Source organism: Triturus cristatus, chromosome 4_2 (assembly GCF_964204655.1).
Source record: "Triturus cristatus chromosome 4_2, aTriCri1.1, whole genome shotgun sequence".
Lineage (NCBI taxonomy): Eukaryota > Metazoa > Chordata > Amphibia > Caudata > Salamandridae > Triturus > Triturus cristatus.
The window spans coordinates 69,226,122-69,250,175 of record NC_140586.1 but is presented as its reverse complement, the minus strand read 5'-3'; the positions used below and the strand labels follow the sequence as shown (position 1 = coordinate 69,250,175).

Genomic DNA, 24,054 nt, shown 5'->3' with positions numbered 1-24,054 from the left:
GATTAGGCAGTAAATATGAAAATATATTATTAATCTAATTATTTAAAACTTCCCAATAAGATAGTGTGTGTTGCTTATCCACCACAGTACCATCATTCATCTCCCTTTCATTTATTCGCCTCCCATTTCCTCTTTCATCCCTTAATTATATTTCCACTTTAACACCTTTTATGCACCCTTCACCCTCTTCACATGCAATAGTCTCTTGGTCTTCCTTCCCTGCTCAGGATGTCTGACGCCTAAACGGCATTTCAAACCAGCTAAGCCCATTCCTGGATCCACATGTTTAAGGTTTTTGCTCACTGGCTTGTCAGACCTCCTGAGTCAACTCTTTACTCCTATTTTATTAATTTCTGCTGTTTTTCAGCCCTTCTGTCACAGCCCTTGCTCAGAACTGTTCGGTCTGTGAACTTCCATGTTTTGCCTTGCAGACTTGGACCCCATGCCGTTGGTGGTGGCATCAACCGTAGCCCTGAGTTTGGTGCTCATATCTGCCATCCTCTTCCTCAGCCATCGCAGGTAAGATGCAGTGCTGCATAGGATCCCTGCAGGAGTACTGTCTGCTGATCTTATGATAATTTCTGGGGCCAAGTCTGTACTCTCCAAACACCAACTGTTGTGCTCGTAGATCACAAAAACCTGAAGCTGAACAGTCCAATGCACTGATGTATTGATTAGTGTATGCTGGAAATCCAGCTGCTAAAATGATTTAAAGAAGCATTGGCAAAGCCAATAGGTCTAGCTTTTGCAACAGCTATTGGCTTTGCCAATATGTTTTAGCCATGTTGTTCACTAGCGTGGCTGCTGTTGAACATGGATAAAAGTTAGTGGGGTAAAGGAGAGTGGAGTGGAGTGTCATAAACTGGAATAGAACGGAATGTTGTGGAGTGGCGTGAAGAGTCGTAGAGTGGCGCAGAGTAAAGTTGAGTGGAGTGAAGTGAAGCGTAATAGACTGGAATGGTGTAGAGTGTTATGGAATATCATGGAGGGAGTAGAGTGTAAGAGATGAAGAATGTGCAGTGGAGTAGAGTTGACTGGCACAGAGTGGAGTTGACTGGCATAGAGTGGAGTAGAGTATTGTAGAGAGGAGTGGCATAGAGTGTCGTGGAGTGGTGTAGAGCAGGGTGGAGTGGCTTAGAGGGTGTTGTGTAGATTGGAGTAGAGTGACGTACAGCAGAGTAGAGACTGTTGTAGAGTGGAGTGGCATAGAGTGAAGTAGTGCAGGAGAGTGAAAGAGCATAGAGTGGAATAGAGTGTTGTAGAGCCAAGTAGTGCATAGTGGGGTGGCATAGAGTGCCAGAGTGGAGTGGCATAGAGTCAATGGAGTAGTGTTTTGTAAAACAGAGTGGAGTATAGTGGCATGGAGTGGTGTAGAGGGAGCTGCGTAAAGCGTCGTAGAGTAGAGTCGTGTCGTAGAGTTGCATAGAGTGGAGTAGAGTGTTATAGAGTGAAGTGCCAAAGTGTGAAGCAGAGTGGAGTAGAGTGTAATGGAGTACAGCGTCATAGAGTGGAGTACCGTGGAGTGGAGTATTGTAGAGAGTACTATAGTGAAGTAATGTGAAGTACAGTGGCAGAGTAGATTGGCGTAGAGTGCATTGGCTTTAAGTAAAGTGGTGTAGAGTTCATTGGCGTAAAATGCAGTGGTGTAGAGCAGAGTGGTGCACAGTAGATTGCAATGGCATAGAGTGCAATGGAGTAGAGTGGCACAGAATGCAGTGGTATAGAGTGCAGTGGCGTAGAGTATATTGTTTCAGAGTAGAGGGAAGCGGCATAGAGTGGAGTGGTGCACGGTAGAGTGGAATGGTATAGTGTAGAGTGCAGTGGTATAGAATAGAGTTGTGTAGAAGAGTGCAGTGGTGCAGTATAGATTATAGTGCAGTAGAGTGGAGTAGAGTTGAGTGGTGTAGAGTAAAGTGTAGTGACATAAGAGTGTAGTGGCAGAGCGTAGAGTGGCATATAGTAGAGTGGCCTTGAGTTCAGTGACTTAGAGTGCAATCTTGCAGAGTGTCTGAGTGGAGTGACAAAGAGTGCAGTTATGTAGAGTGCAGTGGTGCAGAGTGATACAGAGTATATTGGTGCAGTGGTGTAGAGTGCAGTGGGGCATAGTAGAGTGTGGCAGAGTGCACTGACATAAAGTAGAGTGGTGTAGAGTAGAGAGACATAGAGTGAAGTGACGTAGAGAGCAGTGTCATAGAGTGCAGTGGTGCACAGTAGAGTAGAGTGGCATAGAGTGTTGTGGCATAGAATATAATGACATAGAATGTATTGGCATAGAATGCATTGGCACAAAGTCCAGTAGAGTATAGTTGTGTAGAGTAGAAAACTGTGGCGGATAGTAGAGTGGTGTAGAGTTCAGTGTCAGAGGGTGCAGTGTTGCATAGTAGAGTGTTTTAGAGTGCAATGGTATAGAGTGCAGTGGCATAGAGTGGTGTAGAGTAAAGTGACGTAGAGAGCAATGGTGTAGAGTGGCGTACAGTAGAGTGATGCAGAGTAGAGTATAGTGATGTACAGTGCCGTGCTGCAGCAGAGAAGACTGGTGTAGAGTGCAGTGGTGTAGAGTGTATTGATTGTGTGTAAAGTGGTGTAGAGTGCATTGGCATAGAGTGCTGTGGCGTGGAGTGCAGTGGCATAAAGTACAGTGGCGTGGAGTGGGGTAGAGTGGAGTGGCGCAGGGAAGATTGCTGGGGGCGTAGAATGGAGTGGTATGGCGCAGAGTTGATTAGAGTGGCATAGAGTAGATTGTTTCAGAGTACAGTGAAGTGGAGTACAGTGCAGTGGCATAGAGTGTTGTAGAGTGCAGTGTCGTAGTGTGCAGTGGTGCAGAGTATATTAGAATGGTTTAAAATGGATTGACATAGAGTGCAGTCGTGAAGAGTGCAGCGGTGCACAGTAGAGTAGTGTGGGGTAGAATGCATTAGCGTAGAGTGGTGTAGAGAGGCGTTAAGTGAAGTGGCGTAGAGTGGAGTGGTACATGTAGAGTGCACTGATGTGGAGTTGAGTGGAGTGGCATCATGTGGAGTGGTACAGAGTAGTGTGCAGTGTCGTGGACTGGTACAGAGCACAATGAAGTGGGGTAGAGTGAAATATGCATGGTGTTGTAGCACACTTCCATTACAGACAACACATCTTCAATTGAAATGACCATTACATTTGAACAGACTTACAGTGTTACTAAAAAAAAAAAGTACACAGCTGACAAAAAATGATTTGTTGAATTGGCATTACCTAGTGTATTGATTTCTTTTGGTCGTATTAAAATATTTGTTTCCCTGGCACTTTGGAATTACCCAAAAAATGGCTTCATTTGTGCTTTCCATATTCTGAAATATCTGCACAGTTCGTTTACAGACATTTAAATGTTTTATGCTAGAAAACAAAATAACTTCGTACAGCACACCCAGAGTAGCCAGCTGGAAAGAAATCACATTCTACAGCCTTTCTGTCTGACATGGGTTCACCGAGGAGGATGTCACATAAATCCTCTCACTTTGAAGTCAGAGAAAGAAAAGTAAACCCCAGCTCCCTGAGAGACATTTGACCTCTGTCTTTGAATGCACAGCAAATGTGAACAGAGAAGAACAACATTTAAAGGCCTGTTTAGAGAAATTCAGTACTGGTGGAACAATACAGTAAATAGGGTTCAAAGGAAGGGACAAACTGAAGCTGAACAGCCTAAAACAAATAAAACGAGCAAATAGAAAGCAAAAAAATCACTAACCACCAAGCCAATGTTAAGCAATCGATGGAATGCATTTCCAGGGAGGCTTTCTGAATGGCCCCAAGATGTTGTTAGCAAACCTAGGCTTCGAGCTGAAAGGGAGGTAATTTATCATGAATTTTGGTTTGCCTCATATACACATTCTCTCCCACTACACTGCATCTTGTGGTATTACCAAGAAACTGGCCACTGACCTTTACATTTTCAGATTTGTGAAAACACTTTCTGGTCCTGGCACAAGATAGAAGCATTTTTCAATAGGAAAAAGGAAGGCAGAAGAGAAAAATTGTATTAATTGTTATCATGCAATGGTAAAAGCAACACACACGGATTGTATTATTTTGATGTCACATGAGCATGAAAGGAATGTATGCCTGTAATACACAAAGAAGGCCCAGGATGACATCATTATTCCATGCAGGTGGAATTATGAAGTAGAACATTAATGTAGAAACTACAGGACAGATGTAATAAGAATTGTAATTGTTGCAAACACTCTGATTCTGTGTTTGTGACAGTTACATTGCGTTTTTGAATATAATAATCCCATTTGAGAAGTTGGTAAATGTTTGATATTTTGTGGGGGCATGTTGTAGCTATCCCTTCTAAATACCGAGTATATGTATGAGTTGTATCAATGTTTTGAGACTGTAATCCGGTAGCAAAACATTGAAAAAGTACCGCTTTCCAAGTTGGTGCAGTAGTGCATTCACAAAAGGGAAGGGGTCCCTTTAGGGCTTCTACCCTTTTGTGAATCATAACAAGCATTGGCATAGCCAATAGGTCTCGCTTTTGGGACCTTATAAGTATTTAGTTATGCAACTATTGTGTGTGTGTGGTTGTGGTTGTGTGTGTTATTGTGTGTGGTTGATTGTAGTTGTGTGTGTGGTTGTGTGTGCTTGTGGTTGGGTGTGGTTGTGGGTGTGTGGGTGTGGTTGTGTGTGTGATTGTGTGTGTTGTTGTTTGTGTGTGGTTGTGGCTGTGGTTGTTTGTGTGTGGTTGTGTGTGATGTGTGTGTGTGTGTTTGTGGTTATGTGTGTGGTTCTGTGTGTGTGTGGTTGTGTGTGTGCGCTTGTGGTTGTGCGTGGATGTGTGTGTGGTTGTGTGTGTGTGGTTGTGTGTGTGTTTGTGGTTGTGTGTGTAGTTGTGGTTGTGTGTGTGGTTGTGTGTGCTTGTGGTTGTGTGTGTGGTTGTGTGTGGGTGTGGTTGTGTGTATGGTTGCGTGTGTGTGTGTTTGTGGTTGTGTGTGTGGTTGTGTGTTTGTGGTTGTGTGTGGGTGTTGTGTGTGGTTGTGTGTGTGTGTGTGGCTGTGGTTGTGTGTGGTTGTAGCTGTGTGTGGTTGTGTGTATGAATGGTTGTGGTTGTGTGTGTGCTTGTGTGTCTGGTTGTGTGTGTGTGTGGTTGTAGTTGTGTGTTTGTGGTTGTGTGTAGTTGTGGTTGTGTGTGTAGTTGTGGTTGTGTGTGGTTGTGTGTGATTGTGTGTGATTGTGGTAGTGTGTGTGTGGTTGTGTGTGTGTGGTTGTGTGTGTGGGGGGTGTGGAGGTGGTTGTGTGTGTGGTTGTGTGTGGAGTTGTGGTTGTGTGTGTGTGGTTGTGTGTGTGGTTGTGTGTGTGCTTGTGGTTGTGTGTGTGGTTGTGTGTGGGTGTGGTTGAGTGTGGCTGTGGGTGTGTGTGTGTGTGGTTGTGTGTGTGGTTGTGTGTGTGGTTCTGTGTGTGTGGTTCTGTGTGTGTGTGTTTGTGGTTGTGAGTGGTTGTTTGTGTGGTTGTGTGTGTAGTTGTGTGTCTGTGTTATTGTGTGTGTGTGTGTGGTTGTGTGTGTATGGTTGTGTGTTTGTTGGTGTGTGTGTGTGGTTGTGTGTGGGTGTGGTTGTGTGTGGTTGTGTGTGTGGCAGTGGGTGGTTGTGTGAGTGGTTCTGGTTGTGTTTGTTTGTGGTTTTGTGTGTGTGTGTGGTTGTGGGTGGTTGTGTGTGGTTGTGTGTGTGTGTGGGTGTGTGTGTGGGGGGATATGTGTGGGGGTGTGTGGTTGTGTGTTTGTGGCTCTGGTCATGTGTGGTTGTGGTTGTGTGTGATTGTAGTTATGTGTGTGTGGTTGTGTGTGTGTGCTTGTGGTTGTGTGTGTTTAGTTGTGGGTGTGTGTGGTTGTGTGTGTGGTTGTGTGTGTGATTGTGGTTGTGTGTGTGTGGTTGTGTGTGTGTGTGTGGTTGTTGGTGGTTGTGGGTGTGGTTGTGTGTGTGTGGTTGTGTGTGGTTGTTTGTGTGTGGTGGTTGTGTGTGGTTGTGTGTGTGTGTGGTTGTGTGTGTGTGGTTGTGGGTGGTTGTGTGTAGTTGTGGCCGTGTGTGGTTGTGTGTTATTGTGTGTGTGTAGTTGTGTGTGTGTGGTTGTGTGTGTGTGTGGTTGTGTGTGTGAGTGGTTGTGTTTGTTTGTGGTTTTGTGTGTGTTTGTGTGTGGTTGTGTGTGTGTGTGGTTGTGTGTGGATGTGTGTGTGTTTGTGGTTGTGTGTGTGTTTGTGGTTGTGTGTAGTTGTGGTTGTGTGTGTGGTTAAGTGTGTGGGTGTGGTTGTGGGGGGTGGGGGGTTGTGTGTGTGTTGTTCTGGATGTGTGTGGTTGTGTGTGATTGTAGTTATATGTGTGTGTGATTGTGTGTGTGCTTGTGTGTGTGTAGTTGTGGGTGTGTGTGGTTGTGTGTGTGTGTGGTTGTGTGTGTGGTTGCGTGTGGTTGTGTGTAGTTGTGGTTGTGTGTTATTGTGTGCGTGGTTGTGTGTGTGTGTGGTTGTGTAGGTGTGTGTGTGGTTGTGGGGGTTGTGTGTGTTTGTGGTTGTGTGTGGTTGTGTGTGTGATTGTAGGTGTGGTTGTGTGTGTGGTTGTGGGTGTGTATGTGTGGTTGTGGGTGTGTGTGTGAGTGGTTGTGTGTGGTTGTGTGTGTGGTTGTGTGTGTGTGCTTGTATGTGGTTGTGTGTGTGTGTGTGGTTGTGTGTGGTTGTGGGTGTGGTTCTGAGTGGTTGTGGTTGTGTGTGTGGGTGGGTGCTTGTGGCTTGTTGTGGTTGTGTGTTTAGTTGTGGTTGTGTGTTTAGTTGTGTGTGTTATTGTGTGTGGGTGTGTGTTATTGTGTGTGGTTGTGTGTGTGTGTGGTTGTGTGTGTGTTATTGTGTATGGTTGTGTGTGTGGTTGTGTGTGTGGTTGTGTGTGTGCTTGTGTGTGTGCCTGTGGTTGTGTGTGTGTGTGTGGTTAGTTTTAGTCACTACTCAAAATGAAATCCATTTTATCAGCGTTGCCAGTGCTCCTTTATGTTTAATGCCCTAAATGAAACACAATGTTATAAGCATCAAAGGGCTGGCCGAGAAGGGAGGGGGGAATGCGAGGAGCAGAGGGGAATGCGAGGAGCAGAGGAGCCAGAGTGAAACTGACGAAAAGGAGCCAGAATGAAAGTGACGAAAAGGGAGGAGGGAGATGCGAGCAGAGCATCAAAGGGCTGGGTGAGAAGGGAGGGGTGGAATGCGAGGAGCAGAGGGGAATGCAAGGAGCCAGAATGAAACTGACGAAAAGGAGCCAGAATGAAAGTGACAAAAAGGGAGAAGGGAGATGCGAGCAGAGCATCAAATGGCTGGGCGAGAAAGGAGGGGTGAATGCGAGGAGCAGAGGAGCCACAATTAAACTGATGAAAAGGGAGGAGGGAGATGCGAGCAGAGCATCAAAGGGCTGGGCGAGAAGGGAGGGGGGAATGCGGGGAGCAGCTGTGCACGTGCACGCCATCGTGCACTCAAGCTTGTAGCCAGCCAAACCATGTGGGTAGCACTTTGAAAACTCACCTACTAAAGTCTCTCCGAGCAGTGCATGCGCGCTGACTCAGCGAGACCTAAAAATGGTTTGCTAGAGAGTAGGCAGCTGTCCAGGAGACCACTGCTAATTCTTAAACAAGAATAGATTTAAAAAAAAACTTTTTTTTAGAGCAACCCCGTTTCTTTTAAGGAAATGGGCTGCAGTAAAAATAAGATTTATTTATCGAGATGCAATTCCAGACATGGTGGCCTGCTTAACCTAGTATGTCATCGTCCCTGGGATTGCTTCCAATTAGAGTGAGTTGCAAATTGCGACCTACTGCATTAATATTCACTCCAAATCAAAAAATAACGTTCAATCTAATATCATATATGATTTCTGCAACCATTTCTTTGTAAATCCTGACTTTCATTATTCACATCATTAATGACTTAATGCAAAGTCAATGGCACAGTGTAACCATGTGTGATATGACGAGACCATGTATTGACCATGTTTTGATTTCATTAGTGCTCAGAACAGACTGCTGGAGCTGTCTGCAATCAAATGTTAAAAAAAAAGTAGTCTAATTGAATAACTTGAATAAATTAGGATTTCAGTGTCTCAGTACTGCAGAACGGTTTGCAATGACTGGGGCAACTATAGTCTACCATCGTTTTGTGTAAGAATAGCAATTAATGTGTACCAACTTTGATACACAGATGGAAAAATAGAGCCATGTAAACCATTACCACTGCCTGTTCCCTATTCGAATATGTTACAGACCACTCATTTATTATTTTATCTGTTTTCCAAACATTAAAGTTAAACAGTTGAAAATCACAGAAAACCTATTGTGAGCTGAGAACAGGGGCATCTCTGTAGTGTAAATGGTTTGGTCAGCTAAATGACATGGAAGGTGTATGCCTTCGATTATTTCTATAGGCAAAACCTTAGGTGCAGGAGAGTACTGTTTGCAACAGCAGTGACATTCAGCCATATGGACATGACCAATGCAAAGATACTGGTGGATACAAACAAGCTTTGATAACAGCAAGTGAGACCTTGCAGCCAGACAAAGTATGGCAATGTCCTGGCAGAACAAGCAACAGTACAACCAAGCAACCGGCCATAGTATGGTATTAGCTGATCATATGGTGCACCGAAGGCGCGCCAAAGGCAAGCCCGTCTGCGCCCCGTCCGCGCCCCGTCCGCGCCCGGTCAGCGCCCAGCGCCGGGACCCCTGCCCTTGCTCACGTCCACCTTTATAGCAGAGGTGAGCTGCTGGCTTTGGATAGCGCACCATGCAGGTCCCAGGACTGGGACCCATGTGGGGAACTCTCAGAGCTTGGGCCCTGCACTAGATGTGACTTCCAGAAGGAGGGACATCACATAGGGTTGGGATTGAATAAGGTGACGAACAGCCAGCATATAGTAGAGGCAGTGAGTAAGTGCCCAGCGGACGCGCACATCATGACAAGAGCTAAAATACCGCATACGTTAAGCTGCATCTTGGTAAACGTACGCTCCTTACATAAACACAGTTATCAAATTTACGACCTGATTGAGCGAAGCGCGCCAAACATAACCTTTTTAACCGAAACCTGGGCGAACAATTCTTCTGGTCCAGACTGGAACACTGCCTTACCTAGCGGGTATGTGGTTACCTCCCAGGATAGAATAGGTAAAAGGGGGGGAGGGATAGCCATTGCATATGCAACACATTTAAAAATTTGTACGGAGACACACCTAGATCTTCCAGCGGAAGCTTTCTCTTTTACCATCTATGTAGGCAATTCCTACAAATCTCAAGGAGTATTAGTCTATCGTCCACCTGGGCCCAAGGCCACTTTTACAGTAAAGCTCATGCAATTCTTAGAATCTCAGATGGACTACCATCCGTTTATGATTCTAGGTGATTTTAATTACCATCTAGAGCTTACGGATCAGCCAGAAGTGGCCGTGCTAATTGAAAATCTAGCAGCATTAGATTTCAACCAAGCAGTTAAGAGCCCGACTCATAGTTTGGGTCACACCTTAGATGGTATCTTTACCAACAACATGAACCTGGAAATAACTAATACTATGACTCTCCCTTGGTCTGACCATAGGGCCGTTCATTTTAATATTGGGACTGGAGCACTAGCTTGCTCTCAGGGCCCCAGACTAGGTAAGCAGAAGATTAGACCATGGTCTCAGGTGACCACGGACAATCTCTGCTCCGCTCTGGGAAGTTTGCGTCTTACCCATAGCAAAGACTCTTCGGAGGCTGCTTTGCTCTTCAAGGGATGGCTGGCGGCTGCGGTGGATAGGGTAGCATCTGAGAATCTGCGTGGCTCCAGGAGAACTGAACCATCCGCCCCATGGTATAATAAAGAGCTCAAGGTCCAGAAGGGCATCTGTAGGAGGGCAGAGCGTATGTGGAGAAGGGATTACAGTGCTGAGGGTAAAGAACATTACAATCGTGCTCTCACAGCCTACAGGTCAGCAATAATCGCAGCTAAAAGCGCTTTTCTTACCACCAAGATCAGGGAAGCCGGTAATTCGGCTAAGGAGCTCTTCAAGACCATATCTGCTCTTTCTAAGCCCCCTCAAGATAGCACATATCGGCCTGACTTAGCAACATGCCAAAAATTGGCTCTGTACTTTCAGGATAAGGTTCAGACAATTCACAACGACTTCATGAGCTCCTTTACTAGCTCGGAGTGTTGCGGCCAAGAGCAGGTAGCTAGTCCTAAGGACGACACTGGCCTTAGTAACTTTCCTCCCATTTCGGTGGAGGAAACGTGTTGGTTGATTACCTTGATAAAATCAGGATCACCTTTGGATCCATGCCCCCCATCAGTATTTCATCGTGCGGCAGAGGTTATTGCAGGAGAGCCGTCTCCGCTAATCAATCAAGTAATCGAGTCTGGTAGTTACCCTTTAAGCTGGAAGAGGGCAATAATTAGACCACTGTTAAAAAAAACCACCTTGGATCCTCTTATCTTAAAGAACTACCGTCCGATTGCTGCACTTCCTATGGCGGCTAAGGTCATGGAGAGGGAGTTAAACCGGGTCCTAACAGAATTATTGGTCTCCCATGATCTGCTTGACTCCTCTCAGCACGGTTTCCGTGCTCAGCACTCCACGGAGCCAGCACTCCTGGTGACAGCGGAGAAAATTCGTGGTATAGTGGACGGGGGAGGCAGGGCAGTGCTGGTGATGTTAGATTTGTCAGATGCCTTCGACACTGTCAACATCACGGTGTTGAGGCAGAGGCTTCAGGAGATTGGTGTGCAGGGAACCGCTCTGTCCCTCCTTTCCTTCTTTTTGGAAGGTAGGGAGCAGAGTTTGCTATGGGATGGTCTGCAGTCTAACACTTTCCATCTGCCCTGTGGGGTTCCGCAGGGTTCTGCCTTATGACCAACGCTTTTTAACAAATATATAGCCCCCCTGGCCAAGCTCATTAGGAAATATGGTTTTACCATAATTTCCTATGCCGACGATTCCCAGCTCATTGTCTCGACTGTGGAACAATCAAACAATGTGGCTTCTAATTTTCATAGCTGCCTGTCTGAGATTATGAGCTGGATGCGGGAGAGTTTCCTGAAAATTAACACAGAGAAGACGGAGATCATAGAGTTTGGCCAGGGCAGCCCCGTGTGGAATGGATCTTGGTGGCCGGTGGAGGCGGGGGAGTGCCCTAGTCATGTGCATAAAGTCAGGAACCTGGGTATGCTCTTTGACAATCAGCTCAATTTCTCAGCACACGTCAGCAACCTCGCTTCATCATGTTCCTTTTTAATAAGGACTCTGCGGAAGATTCTTCCTTTCATTGAACTTGACCTTCGCAAGACGGTGGTGGTGGCTCTTGTATTATCGAGACTTGACTACTGCAACGCCTTGCTGTTAGGGATAAATAAGACTCAGATGAAGAGGTTGCAGACTCTGCAGAATGCTGCTGCAAGACTTCTGATAGCTGTTCCCACAGACCAATCCATCTCTGGTGGCATTAAAACATTACACTGGCTCCCGATCCAGCAGCGTATAGAATTCAAAGCTATATGTTTAGTACATAAGGCTATATTTGGAGGAGGAGCCAAGGATGTTCAGAAGCTTTTCATTCCTTATGTACCCGGCCGGGTCTTAAGGTCCACTACACAAAGCCTCATCAAGATAAATCGGATACGCAAAGTCAGATGGGGTGGCATAGCCTTCTCTTTCCGTGCCGCTGGTCTTTGGAATAAGCTTCCCTGCTCTATGAAATCATTAGGCAATCATCAAGCTTTCAGAAAACGGTTAAAAACATGGCTCTTTAATGAGACTCGCTGATGAAGATGATGTTTCTCCCTCTCTCTCTACCAGCGCCAAGATGCTCCGGCATTCGTTGCGCTATACAAATGACTATCCTATCCTATACAGGCAGCAGTGTCACTCAGAGGCCAGCTACAGTATGCCACTGTCAAATATGTGTGGAGCATATTGGTAGGAGTTAATCATTGGAATAGCTGTGACACCTAGTGCTGAGTTTGAGGATTTGTTCAGAGTCTTGAGAGAAGAAGCAGCCCATAACTCAATTGTGCCAAACTGTGTTCAACCATAGTGATGCACTGGGTGAGATTTTGAGGTAGAAAATGGACAACAATGCTTCTCAACGCCTAGTGTCCAGGCACAGTATTCCAGAGTCCATAGATTCAACAAAGAATGGAACAGCAGTGATAGCTAGTGTCCAGGTACAATCCTTTACTGGCTGAAGGCATGAAGGCAAATAACCGGCAGCAGTGTTAGAGAAAATTATATTCATAGCTCCAATGAATGTGTTAATTGACTTGTAGCCCATGCTCTCTCAATCTAATCTACATGTTGGTTATTGCACTGGGTTTCGACAACACTGGTAATTCCAGGAAAATATTTAGCCTTATAGACAGAAGGACCCTCAATCAACAAAAGAAATTTCATTTTGGCACCTAAAATCTGCTGCCATTCCCTCTCTCACAAGATTGATACCATCAACCCAAGCTCCTGTTGTTCATGTTACACCCTTAACATGTCTTTCTTTCTGCCTATTGCAGGTTCCTGAAGAGTAAAATCTGGCCGCAGATTCCAGACCCTTCCAACCACTTTGACGGTCTTTTCACCACCCACAAGGGTAACTTTCAGGTAAGGTGCCACTAACATTTAAGGGGTGCTGGGGGATGAGGTAGTGGGGAAAGGGTTAGAGGGTGAAAGGTCTTGAAACTTGAAATCATAAACCTCGCTCTCCTTCAATTTAAAAAGAATCTTCTAAAGGCAGGGCCGGCCACACCCATAAGCCAAGGAGCACTCTATTGAAATGGTAGGCGCCGTTTGATCTTGAAAGGCTACTCATTCTGGAGAACTACTTTTTCCTAAGGTAATAGTGTCAACATCATAAAGAGCAAAGTTAATATAGTGAAATCCTTATCTATGACACGCATAGTTGCCATATCAATATGTGACATTTGAAGAGACTGCACTCATAACAGTGAAATTTAAGAAAAATGCTGGGCTAGAGATGGACAGGAATAAAAATCTGAAATACCTGGGGGTAAAAGTCAGATCCATAACCAGACAGCAACTGTATTCTATGGAAAAGCCCTTCACTTTATTCAACTTACCCCTTTCGGGGTAAAGAGTCGGAGAAAAGATTTCTATCTTTTCTCCGACTCTGTTGACACCAGAAAATATATAGTCACACTCCCTTCTAAGCAACACTTGTTCTAAGTTGTTGGGATCTATTATACTTTCCAAATTTCTTTGATCCACCTATCCTAAGAAGCAAGACAAATTTTTAGCTACATAATCAGTGCCAGGTGTGTTGTTTGCCTTAAAAGTTAGAACGGCAACAAACTCACTCACCCCATCAATCAGTTTCCAATGGTATGCAAGGGTTCTGAAGTGTCTCTCATTGTCACATATTGGAATTCACTCCAATCTTCCACACCAATGAGGGTAAATAGTGACCATGAATATGTATGGTTTCTTTATAACATTCACACCGACCTGCATCACAAGATCATCATTCTCACCACATGCACCACTAGGAGCACAAACATCATCAACACTAAATTCAAAACCCTCGAAAACTGAATCTGCTGTCTACTCTGCAATACTTTATTTCTTTTTCTTGTTGTGGCTACTTGTGAGTACACCATACCACATTGGGTTTGTGAGGTTAGACAACAAACAAACAAAAGGTGATGAGAGGATGCTTGCAATAAGTCTAACCACTGGCAATCACTTGGGGTAGCAATCCAACCCATCAATCTTTAGCCCACCATGCCACTACTGTTTGGACCCAGCTATTTGCGAATCAGTTTTCACCCTGTTCCAATAGGAAGAGTCCAGCCTGAACTCCCAAGCCAGGTCCTCCCCGAACTGGAACACAAGCAACCCCAAGACTGGCTTTGGCCTGATTGGGGCTCTTCATTTGGATGTGCCTTGGTTCCAGTGTGCACGGGACCCATGTCTGGATATGCCATAGCCACTAGGGCGGTACATTTAACACAAAAGGTGGTGGTTGGTCTTACAGCAAGAATTCCTCCCATCACCATTTCTATGTTTGATGTAATGACCTAAATGGCCAAGGGTATGCCCACATCTGGTTCCCTTGCTCACTGTGCCACTGAAAGCAAGCTACACCCGAATGAAGAGCCCCAATCATAGTGAAACCGGTCTTGGGTTGCTTGTGCTCCAGTTCAGGGAGGAACTGGCCTGGCAGTTCGGGCTAGATTGCTCCCGTGAGGAGGAGGATCAAGACTGATTTACATAGTGCTGGATCTTTTTTTGCGAGAAAAGAGATATTGCATCCATGCAGGATGCTGTACTTCCAATGCCATTTGCAATTTCAATTGCTTTGTCCAAATTATATTGACAGTGTCAGCAAGGTCTCTTGGGTTCACAAGCACTTGGGGCCTTATTATGAGTTTGGCAGTCCGTGAGCCGTCTGCCGTATTACAAGTTGAATAGAGTGGATTTGAAAGACCACTGTTGGACTGCCAACACATCCAGAACACGGCCGACCGCAGTAGTTGCGGTTGGGGGAAGCTCCTTCCATTGGGCGGTACAGAGGCGCAGCACTGCTGTCCGTATTACGAGTTGGCTTCCCGAAGAGCAGACTGCAGCGGTCAGACCACCGCCTCAAGGTCAGCAGAGACAAAGGATATGGGGTGCATACACACCCCTTTCCAGTTCAACCCAGCAGATTTCAACGTGGATCCATTTCTCCAGGTTGCCCCTATACAGGAGCATCTTCACTCCGAGGTATAGGACCCCATCTTCTGCGAAAGGCAGGCAAGTGCTTGGGCACCCGGCCCCCTGGCCCAAAACTGCACCGTACTTTAACCTGAGTCCCTGGAGGGATGTGAAAACCGGCGCAGCGGTCCCGCAGCAAGGGACGCGCGCGGAGCGTGCCTGGGCTCGGCCCAGGCGAAGACCGGGCCAAGACGAGCCCGTCTTAGCCCGTCATAGGCTGACGTAGGCTGGGCTTGGCCACAGCTCCTGGCCGCACGGTGGAGGGACACTTGACTCACAAAGCTATTGCAAAAAAAAAGGGAGCGAGTGAGTCTGTGCCGTCTGGCCTTTTACTTTTGTATTGCAATTAGCTGACTGATATCGATCTTTTTGGCAACATACATCAAGATATGGGGAAAAGGAAAACTATGTGTCAAAAAAATCCCCATAAGGAGGGCGGGGGGGAGGAGCCATCAGACTCTTCTGAAATATCTGACTGGAGCCATGGGGGCCATAGAGCAGCAGATTTCATCTGTAGAGGAGGCTATAAACACCCAAAGATCTGGCCCAGCAGAAGAGGGTGATACTGGGAAGAAGAGTTGCGCTTCTCCATCAGATATTCCTGAAATCTTCTAACCCAGTGTCAGCATCAATGGGTGCATTGCGAACCTCTCTGATTATATCTCTGTTTGCAAGCCAGACCTAGATGGTGACCCCCAACCACCCGACCAAACGCTTGCGGAACACTATATATCCTAAAACTAACTCAATTAATATTCCCCACAATCAGCCAGAGGTCAGAGTTGTCACTAATAACTCTGTACCCGACACTGTGCGGGACAAAACTTTCAAAAAGATTAAACCAGTGATGGAGTCACGAAGCCGCAGGAACAACACTAATAAGGGCCCGTCGCACAACACTCCAAAGGAATTAGCGGCATTAAACAGCAAGTTTGACAACCTGGACTCTTATTTGCGAGAAACTCTATCCGATCTTGTTAAAAGAGTGGGTATCCTGGAAGTCACACTTTCAAGTCACCTGGAAATTCGCCAGTCAATTACTGCAAGGCATACAGTACCTTACCATAGGGACCCTGTACTGGAAGGGCAAGTAAACAGCTCAACTGCAAAGGCCGATACCATTCCCAGTACTAGCGCGACCTCAACAAGACACAATCAGACACTCGCTAATATAGATTTAGGCACTAAATCAATGGGCCCACCCGCAGACACTGCGTAGGGGTCTTTAAATTCTGTTTTAAATCTATCAAATAATGGAATTCCCCTTTGCCCTGACGTTGCCCCCAGGTCAGGCCAGCAACAGAAAAATGATTCAGGAATCCACAATCGTCCTGCATTAAATGTCTTAGCATCTGATTACAATTCAGCTGTCGATCAATCTAAGATAGTTTTGGATCTTCCTCCCGCTGTGTCCCCATATACTGTTATTCTGGCTAACGTCCCGTGATTACCTGCCGGGGCCGTAGAACATTGGGATACATTAAGGAACAAATCACTGTTTTGGTTAGGCTCCAAAACTGGCCCCACCGACAACCTCTTTCATAACTTCAAAATGGCCAGAAGAGTTAGCTGGTTAGGGAAGGGCCAGAAGTCTATGCCAGGGGACTGTGTGATATTGACTTTTAAGTCAATAGAGCTGGTTCACCACATCTTGTCTAGAGCGGGCTCGTCTTCTATCTCCTTGCATGACATCAACGTGGTCCCGCTGGGCTTCTTTTATCAATCTTTTAACTCTACATATTCATACCCACATGATAGGGAATACCCTATGAGGCACACACTATATAATGTCCCAGTGCAGAATCGTTATGATCTCCTCTCCCACTTGGAGCAGGTGGATTGACGCCCTAAGAACAGAGAGGGACCGAACTTGTTGAGTAGAGTCGCCACCATAGATATGAGACCATTAGCACAGGGACTAAACTATTTGGGCACCATAAATGTTATGGTAAATACATCTACAACCCCAGAGATGGTCACAAATAAGGATCTTAGGAAAGACATTTACCCTGCCCTAACCAGCATAGCCTTTGAACTAGCAGGTAAAAATTCAAACCTAGTTGTCACTTCTGCCCTTAGCCTAGATAACGGTATAATAGCGTCCCCCAAAGTGGGCATTGCCATAGCAGTAGAAGCAAGCGCATGTGTTGCAAAGGAAAAGCTCAAAGATTGTACTTGTAACGCCCTGTTTTGGAATATTGCAGGTTTAAAGTCTAAGATTGTGAACCCACAGTGGACAGAGTTTGTACTCAGGTTCGATATTTTGTGTCTGCAGGAAACATGGGCCGAAGATGTGATCCACATTAATGGGTTTAAGACCTTCCACTCGCCTGCAGTAGCATCAAAGCATGGGAGAGCAATGGGGAGGCCTTGCACCTATGTAGCATATCATACAAACCTATTGAACATAGTAACATTGGTCACTGACTGCCACTTTCAAATAATAGCGGCTGACCTGGACAAAACTACTGGTCTATTGATAGTGAATTTTTATAACAATGCCCCTGCGTAAATATCAGGCAGAAATGTTGGGGGCCATATCCCTACATCTTATTAAGATTCAGGAGGCCTTTCTTATAGATCTTTTTATAATTTGGGGCGGAGATTTTAATATCAGTCTCTGTCAGCATTGTGACACTGGAGTTTGTGACTTTGGATATAACAGTGAGACTAGTCTCCCTCACTTTAACCACTCTGGTCCAGGGGAGATTTTAAATGATATTATGCTCACTGGTGACATGGGCCTCGCAAACATCTTATGTAGTTCTTCAGCTCCATTCAGCCCAACTTTTAACGGACGCGAACTTTACTCCACTATCGATTTTATTTTTATTTCATAAAGACATGCCTCCTGACTTACACGTTTTCAGACTCATGACATCTCCCTTAGTGACCACTTCCCGCAGAGTATTGGAGTTAAGTTGAATTGTAGACCAGTCAAAGGGAAGGACTCCTCTACTTATTGTGTAAATGACGTCACTTTGACAAGACAAAATGGCTACACGCTGAGCTGGAAAAAAATAGACCCAGATTCATTCATGAAGAACAAGTTACTTACCTTCGGTAACGATGTATCTGTAAGAAACATTACTTAGTTAGATTCCACACCTTAGAATATCCCCAGGCGTCAGGCTGGATCCGGAAAGATTTTTGTAGCAAAACCCCTTGTGCGTCGCTAGGCGTCGTCTGCGGCTCCGCGTCCGTCGTTGGCGTCGTGCGCCGGAATGACGTCGTCGGAGTACTTAGACGCCGCCCTCGCGCGCTGACGTCAGTTCTTGTACGTAGCTTTCCGCGCCAGGGACGCTGCGCCATGCAAGAGACCGACACTGGTGCCAAAAAATCTAGGGCCCTGAAAGGGAGAACCTTAACCCTAGATGTCGGTTCGCAGAACGGGGAGGCTGGGTGGGTCGGTGAGGAATCTAACTAACTAATGTTTCTTACAGATACATCATTACCGAAGGTAAGTAACTTGTTCATCTGAAAGAAACACGTTAGTTAGATTCCTCACCTTAGAATAGATACCCCAGCAATACCAACCCCGGTGGTGGGTCTGCGAACCAAGATCACACCAGAAAGTCCTGGAGAACAGAACGGCCAAAGTGGCCATCCCTCCGGACTTGGCTGTCCAGGCAGTAATGTCTCGCAAACGTGTGCAGCGAAGCCCACGTCGCCGCCTGACAGATGTCTTGCAAGGGGACTCCCCGTCCCAGTGCAGTCGTGGCCGCTGTGGACCGAGTAGAATGGGCCCGTAGCCCAACAGGAGGAACCTTTTTCGCCAAAGAATAGCAGGTCTTAATACACAACACGACCCTTCTTCGCCCCTATGTATCCAACAAAAAGTTGGTCGTCCACCCGGAACTGTCTTCTGCGGTCCAAATAAAAGGATAGCATAGCGCACGTTTTGGGTCCAGACGGTGGAGCCTCTCTTCATCTTTTGAAGGATGCGGAGGCGGAAAGAAGGTGGGCAGCGTGACAGATTGCCCGATGTGAAAGGGAGTCACGACTTTAGGCAGGAATGAAGGACGTGTCCGGAGGACAACTTTGTCCGGATGTACTGAAAGGAAGGGAGGCTTGAATGACAAAGCCTGGAGCTCACTCACCCGCCTAGCGGAGGTGATTGCAACCAAGAAAGCAGTTTTCAAAGTCAAAAGACGGATGGGGCAGTTATGAAGGGGCTCAAAGGGAGCGCACATCAGAAAAGTGAGAACAAGGTTCAAGTCCCACTGAGGCATTACGAAAGGAACAGGAGGGTACATATGAGTAATGCCCTTGAGAAAGCGTGAAACAACAGGGGACTTGAAAAGAGAAGGCTGATCAGGAAGCCGAAGAAAGGCGGAGATAGCAGCAAGATAACCTTTCAAGGTGCCCAGAGCAGAGCCCTGCTGGGCCAAAGAAAGAAGAAAGAGAAGAACCTCAGAAAGAGGGGCAGAAAGGGGATCCACAGCCTTTGCTGTGCACCATGCCACAAATTTGTTCCACCGGCAGGCGTATACCGTCTTTGTGGAGGTACGCCTGGCTGCCAGAATGACATCACAGACTTCAGGAGGCAAGTCAAATGGCATCAACTGCCGCCGCTCAATCTCCACGCATGTAGGTGGAGGCTGGACAGGTTCGGGTGGAGGACCGTCCCCTGCTGCTGCGACAGAAGATCCTCCCGAAGAGGCAGTCGGATCGGGGGATCGATGGAAATACTGAGTAGCTCGGGATACCAGTACCTTCGTGCCCAATCCGGAGCCACCAAGATGACTGCTGACATTGCGCGTTCCCTTCGGTGGCGAATAGATCTAACCAAGGCTCTCCCCACTGCAGAAAGAGACCTTGCGCCACGTCCGAGTTCAGACGCCATTCGTGATCCATCATGCACCGGCGGCTGAGTTCGTCCGCTCTGGCGTACAGAGAGCCCGCCAGATGTTGAACCACCAGGGTGATGCCCTGGTGTTCCAGCCATGTCCAGAGGCGCAGGGCCTCCTGACAAAGGGTCCACGACCCCACCCCGCCCTGTTTGTTGCAATACCACATGGCGGTGGTGTTGTCCGTGAACACCTGCACGACACTTCCCCGGACAGAGGGAAGGAAGGCTTTCAGTGCAAGTCGGATCGCCCTCAGCTCCAAAAGACTGATATGGAGCCGAGACTCCGCCGGAGACCAGAGTCCTCTGATCTCCGCCTCTCCCATATGGCTCCCCATCCCAGGAGGGACGCATCGGTCACTACCACGTGCTCCGGTTGGGGAAGGGAGAGGGATCTGCCGCTGACCCAATCGCGATTCGTGAGCCACCACTGCAGCTGTTTCGCAGTGCCCTCCGAGATCAAAACGTGGTCGGACAGGTTGCCTTGATGCTGGGCCCACTGAAACTTCAGGTCCTACTGCAGAGCCCGCATCCGCCATCTGGCGTGAGGTACTAACAGGATGCAGGAGGCCATCAGCCCCAGAAGCCCCAGCACCAACCTGACCAAAATCAAGGACAGAGGCCGGAAGATGGGAATCAGGGCTCGAATGTCCAGGACCCGCTGTTCCGGCGGATAGACCCGGAACTGCGCCGAATCGAGAACCGCCCCAATGAAAAGGAGCTTTTGGGAGGGACTCAGGTGCGACTTCGGCACATTGATGGAGAACCCCAGCGAATGCAGGAGGTCTGCCGTAGTCTGGAGATGGGAGACGACTTGCTGGGGCGAGCCCGCCTTCAACAGCCAGTCGTCGAGATAGGGGAAGACTGGGACCCCTGATCTGCGCAGATGAGCTGCGACCACTGCCAGCACTTTCGTGAACACCCGAGGGGCACTGGTGAGGCCGAAGGGGAGCACGGTGAACTGTAAGTGCTCCTGACCCACCGTGAACCGCAGGTAACGCGGGTGGGCCGGCAGGACGTGGATGTAGAAATAAGCGTCCTGCAAGTCCAACGCTACCATCCAGTCTCCAGGGTCTAGGGCAGCAAGTACCTGAGCCAAAGTGAGCATCTTGAACCGTTCCTTCCGGAGGAAGTCGTTCACGCTTCTGAGATCCAAGATCGGGCGTAGGCCTCCTTTGCCCTTCTTGGGAACCAGAAAGTAGTGGGAATAGCAACCACGACCTACTTCTGGACCAGGAACGCGCTCAACGGCCTCTTTGGCCAAGAGGGCCGAAACCTCCTCCCGGAGAAGATGCAAATGATCCCCCGACATACGGTGGTTCTGCGGTGGCATGGCTGGAGGGGTCGTCTCGAAGGGGAGGGAGTAGCCCCTTCGGAAGATTTGCAGCACCCACCTGTCCGAAGTGATGGAGCGCCAGTGGAGCAGGTGATGGCGAACTCTGCCCCCCACTGGCGTTGAATGGGCCTGAAAGCTCGGACTAGGAGGGCTTTGAGGCGGATGCTGCCGGGGTGGATGTGGACTGACCGGCACGTTGTCCTCCAGAACCACCTCGGCGGAAACCACGTCCGCGTGCAGGTTGGTTCTGCGGCCGGTGGCTGGGCGGACGTGAGGAGGCGCCCCTTCCTTGGCCACGAATGGGGCGAAAGGCGGAAGTTTGCGGCCGCGGGGCCGAAAGACCCAAGGACTTGGCTGTGGCCCGGGAGTCCTTGAACCGGGCCAGCGCACTGTCCGCCTTCTCGCCAAAAAGGCGAGTGCCATCGAAGGGCATGTCCATGAGGGAGCTTTGGACATCCCCTGAAAACGACTTGGACCTCAGCCAGGCGTGACACCGAAGCGCCACCTTGGTGGAAATTGCCCGACCCAGCGAGTCCGTGGTGTCTAGTCCACATCTAATGGCGTGCCGCGCTGCATCTCGCCCGTTAGCGAGGGCTTGGGTGAGTTGCTCCCGGGCCTCCTCCGGGCACAAGGGCAGCACGTCCTCCACCGTATCCCACAGCGAGTGGGAGTAACGGTCCAAAAGGCAAGCGGTATTTAAAGACCGCAGTCCCAAACTCAGGGACGAGAACAGTATCTTGCCAAACTGCTCCAACCTCTTGGATTCCCTATCCGGAGGAGCGGACGGGAAGGAGGATTGGGAGGTAGAGGCCTGGATAACCAGACTCTCTGGGATGGGGTGGTGGGAGAGGAATGTGGGGTCGCCCGGAGCAGGGCGGTGGCGCCTGGCAACGTTCCTGTCCACAGGAGGAACTGTGGAGGGCTTGGACCAAGTGCCCTGGAGAACGTCAATGAGGGCCTCATTAAACTGCAGCAGAGGCTCAGTGGAGCTTGCTGTCGGTTGAAGCACCTCGGTGAGGACGTTAGTCCTCACAGCCACAGCAGGCAACGAGCCCCAGGGCTTCGGCCGCCTTGCGCAGCACCACAGAAAAGGCTGCACCTTCCTCCGAGGCCACAGTCGGAGGAGAGATGAATCCAGCGTCTGGAGAGGTATCCAAACCGCTGGCGTCCCCCAATTCCTCTGCCCAGTCCTGAGACAATTGGGCCTGTTCGGCCAGAGGGTCCTGAGACCCCTCCCAGTCGCCCTCATCATCCGATTCCTGGTAGACAGGAGGAAGGATCGGAGCCGGACGGTGGATGAAGCGGTCACCCATCGGCGCCGGTAACGACGTCGGACAGCGCCGTACCGGCGCCGGGTCCGGAATAGGGCTAAACTGAGGCTCAACGCCGAGCGGGGTCGGCGTCGGGGGCGGAACCGGTGTCGGCGGAGGAGGCGTCGTGAGGTCGACCGGCGCCGGCAGAGATCCAGGCCTGGATCCCTCGGGGACCTGCGGCGTCGGGGCCGGAGCCCTCGACGGCGCCGGGGCCGGAGGTGCCGCAGGTGTCGACGGCGGAGCCAGATTCCTCATGGCCGAGAGGAAGGCACTGACCTCCGCCGGAGTCGCGTCAGTCCCAGGGACCGGAGGGTATGGGGACGAGCGCGTCTCCTGCGGCTCCGACGGAGCCGCGGGGGTGGAACCACCCGGACCCTCGGCCTGGTCGCGCGACCGGCGAGGGGAGTCCGAAGAGCGCGGACGCCGCTTGGACTTCTTAGAGTGTTTGGAGTGACGGGACTTACCCGAAGATCCCGACGAGCGATGTCGATGGCTGCGGCTCCGCGAGCGGTCCTCGGACCTCCTCCTGGACCAGGACCGGGACCGAGAGCGAAAAGGAGCGGAGTGTCCAAGCTCGAGTAGCTTACGGGACTTATCCCGCCTAGCCTTCGACGTCAAGGCCTGAAAGTCGGGGCATGACTCCGCGTCATGGTCGGCCCCCAGGCAGTACAGGCACCGGCGATGGTGATCCGTGACCGACATCAGTCGGTGACAGGCATCACAATGCTTGAATCCAGGCATCCTACCGGCACCAGATGTCGAGTCGAGTAACCAAAAGAGGTCCAAAAAGTTAGTCAAAAAGTGACTAGGGGTAAGCTCTTCCCGGATCGGCGCTTACTGGCGCGGAAAAAAGAAGAAATGACGTCAGCGCGCGAGGGCGGCGTCTAAGTACTCCGACAACGTCATTCCGGCGCACGGAGCCAACGACGGACGCGGAGCCGCAGACGACGCCTAGCGACGCGCAAGGGGTATTGCTTCAAAAATCTTTCCGGATCCAGCCTGACGCCTGGGGATATTCTAAGGTGAGCAATCTAACTAACGTGTTTCTTTCAGATTAAGGTTATATCTAACTGCAGCGAAGCAATCAATAAATGTACAGGAGAAGGCCATATCGCATCAGAAATAGTGGAGGGTTTTCTATCCTATCTGAATTTATAGGTAATTCCTTACACATAAACTCAAATAAGAAATCTACTCAAAAGAAAGGGTGGTTTGATCATAGTTGTACTATAGCTCACTCCAATCTTAAATCTGCTCTTCATAGTAAGCCTACAAATAACGATGAAATAAAAGAAGCGAGAAGGGCATATCGATATGCCTTGAAAGCGAGGAAAAATAGGCTAAGGGAGGAGGCATGGAACAATCTCCGAATTGCATCTGAATTGAAAGACTCCTCAGCATTTTGGAAATAGGTAAATGCCCCGTTTTTAGTTGACGCAGGGAGGGCAAGCATAGAGATAGCGGTATCTGGAGAGGAATGGGTAGACCACTATTCCAAACTATATTCTTCCCCTTCCCCTGAACCAAGTATTAGCAACTTGGAGGGGGATAGGATAGAACCCCAGATTGTTAATTACCACTCGCAACTTCAACTGGATCTTAATGAGATTGAGGAGGTGATTAGAACGAGTAAGAGTGGTAAAGCTCCAGGGCCAGATGGCATCCCTGTGGACCTTTTTAAATATAACATAGCCTTCTGGGAACCTATTTTAACCCACGTCATCAATGCACGCATATCGACCAGCCTTATTCCTACCTGGAGCAAATTGATTTTGGTCCCGATTTTTAAAAAGGGGGATAGGCATAATCCTGCATGCTATCGCCCCATTT

The 24,054-nt window shown here is 48.5% G+C and overlaps 1 protein-coding gene across 2 annotated transcripts in view; it reads left to right on the top strand.

Moving 5' to 3' along the window:
- The window catches only part of EPOR (erythropoietin receptor), a 272,782-nt gene that overhangs the window by 225,373 nt on the left and 23,355 nt on the right, over positions 1-24,054 (top strand). For both annotated transcript variants that reach the window (XM_085600545.1, XM_085600544.1), the window contains exons 6-7: positions 432-519; positions 12,527-12,614. In XM_085600545.1, the coding sequence (XP_085456671.1) occupies positions 432-519; positions 12,527-12,614 (176 nt within the window). The remainder of the gene's footprint in view (positions 1-431; positions 520-12,526; positions 12,615-24,054) is intronic.